The sequence below is a fragment of the Notothenia rossii genome, assembly GCF_949606895.1.
Source record: "Notothenia rossii genome assembly, contig: scaffold_617, whole genome shotgun sequence".
Classification (NCBI taxonomy): Eukaryota; Metazoa; Chordata; class Actinopteri; order Perciformes; family Nototheniidae; genus Notothenia; species Notothenia rossii.
Genome location: NW_027639841.1, coordinates 12,501 through 15,966, shown reverse-complemented (window position 1 = coordinate 15,966; position 3,466 = coordinate 12,501). Strand labels below are relative to the sequence as shown.

General features: G+C 43.9%; 1 protein-coding gene across 1 annotated transcript in view; it reads left to right on the top strand.

Annotated features, from left to right (window-relative positions):
* Nucleotides 1-60: 60 nt before the first annotated feature.
* LOC307027355 (plexin A3-like) overlaps nt 61-3,466 on the top strand; it is a gene marked incomplete at its 5' end in the record, with an annotated part of 6,840 nt that continues 3,434 nt past the window's right edge. Inside the window, 3 exons of the mRNA XM_079695589.1 lie at nt 61-372; nt 419-556; nt 1,962-2,126. Of these exons, the coding sequence (XP_079551715.1) occupies nt 61-372; nt 419-556; nt 1,962-2,126 (615 nt within the window). The remainder of the gene's footprint in view (nt 373-418; nt 557-1,961; nt 2,127-3,466) is intronic.

Sequence of the window (3,466 nt, the reverse complement as noted above, 5' to 3'; positions counted from 1 at the left end):
TCTCCAGGTGTGGTTGTTGGGGAGGACGATTGGACTGCAGATCCGAAGAGAAAGAAGCCGATGAAGGGTGGCAGCCGCCTCTTCATCGGCGCCGCCATCGATGGAAAGTCTGAGTATTTCCCCACGCTGTCCAGCAGGAAGCTGGTGGCGGACGAGGAGAGCGTCAACATGTTCTCTCTGGTCTACCAGGACGAGTTTGTCTCCTCTCAGATCAAAATCCCGTCCGATACGCTGTCCTTATACCCGGCCTTCGACATCTACTACGTGTACGGATTCTCCAGTCGCACCTACGTCTACTTCCTGACGCTGCAGCTGGACACGCAGCTCACGCAGATGGACGCCGGCGGGGAGAAGTTCTTCACCTCTAAGATCGTGAGGATGTGCTCCAACGACACCAGAGTTCTACTCCTACGTGGAGTTCCCTCTGGGCTGCACGAAGGACGGCGTGGAGTACCGGCTGGTTCAGGCCGCGTACAAACAGAAGCCCGGGCGGAGGCTGGCGCAGGCGCTCGGTCTGACGGAGGACGACGATGTGCTCTTCGTCGTCTTTTCACAGGTGAGCTACCTTCTAGGTTTGCCAGAAACTGACCATGATCAAAATCGATTATTCGGCCCCCCCCCGTGCGGGAGAGAAAAAAAAAAACTCAGACAAAAGGAATTCCGTTCGTTTCTTAAATGGAACATGTTTAACAGTACAAACAAAATAGACAAATAAACCAACATCAACATGATGCAGCTCCTCGAACTCTTTTTACCTGTCGCTTTGTTCATCTTTAGTCGCACGTGTGAGGGAGAGGGGGGTTGGGGGCGGGGTCGGTGTGTAGCGTGCTGCAGCAGCAGTCTGCTCTGCACGCAGGCTTCCTCCAAGTTTACAGGAAAACAAACTGGTGTGTGACCAATGGCCATTTACAATTATTAATACTATTACTGTTTTTAGCATTAGTCTATATTTTGGTTGAAACTAAGCAGAAAAAAAAAAAAAACATAAATAATAATAAAAAAATATATAAATAAAATCGATTTTTATAAATAATATTTGATTATGGAGACTGTAACGAATATTCGAATAATCACTGGCATCCCTACTACCTTCATGTCTTTCATTATTGTTAAGCACTTTGAATTGCCTTGTGTTGAACGGTGCTGTATAAATAAACGTGCCTTGCCTTCAGCTTCCTCTGTTCTGATTGGACGTCTTTATCTGGACTCTACACTCGCTTGTTTATTCCTTTCGTTGCCTCTATTTTTTCTTTTCTTTTTGAATCCCTTATCTGTTTCAATGTCTGTTATTTCCTTTTTATTTATTTATTTTCTGTCCTTTCTGTTTATTCTCTTCCTGTTTTGTCAGTTTAAATGTTTTCCCTTGGCTTTCTTATTTTGTCTTTTTTGTTGATTTTTATTTATTTATTTCACATTTTTTGTCTTGTTTCTGGTCTGTCTTTATTTCTTTATTTTTTCTTCGTCCATTTCTACCTTTCATTTTATCCATTCACAATTGTTTCACTTTTTTCTTTACTCCTTTTTCCGTGTTCCCCCATCTTGTCTTAACTTTTCTATAAAAACATTCTGTTTCTTTTTTCCATTCTTCGTTTTTCTTCCTTCTATTTATCGAATGTCTAGACTGCAGACGTTAGATAAATCAAAAGAAATAACTGTTTACCCTACAAACATTTATTCTGATTGAAGCTTTCCAATTTCTTGTTGACTTTACTTCTTAAATGTTCCTTTCTTTTCTTTCTTGCTTTACTTTTTCCTCAATCAGTCCTTCTTCTGCTTTTGTTCTTTCTCTAATTATTGGTTTGTTTTTACTTGTTGACGTTTTGCTTTACTTGTTTTTCATCTTTTCAGTTTTCTTTTTGACATTCACTATCGTTTCTTTTACTCTGACATTAGTGGCAGTGCCTTGTTTCAGAGATCCAAACCAGCACTTTTCAGACTCTGTGTTTCTTTTGTGTTTTCAGGGTCAGAAGAACCGCTCGAACCCCCCCAGAGAAACGGTCCTGTGTCTGTTCACGCTCCACGACATCAACCTCGCCATGAGGGAGAGGATCCGCTCCTGTTACCGTGGCGAGGGACGACTCTCGTTACCCTGGTTGCTCAATAAGGAGCTGCCCTGCATCCACACGGTGAGTTCAGTAAACCTTAAAAGCACCTATCAGGAAAAAAAACTCAGACTGATAAGCGTTTGGAAGTTGTGTCTTGATGCTAACCCTTTGCTAACTCTCACAAGACTCGCTGTTTGAACCCAAACCTGAACCGTTCGAGGTCGGATCTCTTGAGAGTTTACAAATCGAGGGTTACCATCTATAGCTATAACAAAAATTGTTGATACAGCTGAATCAGTCTGTATGTTAGCTATTCGTCTGTCTGCAGGGTGACCTTTACTTTCTTGCTAAAACGTTGATTTTTAAAGCGTAAATTCCATCTCCAGAACTAAAAAGCTAACGTTAGGCTATAAAGGAACTACAGCACAGTCACATGACTTCACGTCACCACTGCTAAGCTAAAGGTGGCTAATGTTGGGCTATAAAGGAACTACAGCACGGTCACATGACTTCACGTCACCACCGCTAAGCTAAAGGTGGCTAATGTTGGGCTATAAAGGAACTACAGCACGGTCACATGACTTCACGTCACCACCGCTAAGCTAAAGGTGGCTAATGTTGGGCTATAAAGGAACTACAGCACGGTCACATGACTTCACGTCACCACCGCTAAGCTAAAGGTGGCTAATGTTGGGCTATAAAGGAACTACAGCACGGTCACATGACTTCACGTCACCTCCGCTAAGCTAAAGGTGGCTGATGTTGGGCTATAAAGGAACTACAGCACGGTCACATGACTTCACGTCACCACCGCTAAGCTAAAGGAGGCTAATGTTGGGCTATAAAGGAACTACAGCACGGTCACATGACTTCACGTCACCACCGCTAAGCTAAAGGGGGCTAATGTTGGACTATAAAGGAACTACAGCACGGTCACATGACTTCACGTCACCACCGCTAAGCTAAAGGAGGCTAATGTTGGGCTATAAAGGAACTACAGCACGGTCACATGACTTCACGTCACCACCGCTAAGCTAAAGGGGGCTAATGTTGGACTATAAAGGAACTACAGCACGGTCACATGACTTCACGTCACCACCGCTAAGCTAAAGGCGGCTAACGTTAGGCTATAAAGAAACTACAGCACGGTCACATGACTTCACGTCATCACCGCTAAGCTAAAGGCGGCTAACGTTAGGCTATAAAGAAACTACAGCACGGTCACATGACTTCACGTCATCACCGCTAAGCTAAAGGCGGCTAACGTTAGGCTATAAAGAAACTACAGCACGGTCACATGACTTCACGTCATCACCGCTAAGCTAAAGGCGGCTAACGTTAGGCTATAAAGAAACTACAGCACGGTCACATGACTTCACGTCATCACCGCTAAGCTAAAGGCGGCTAACGTTAGGCTATAA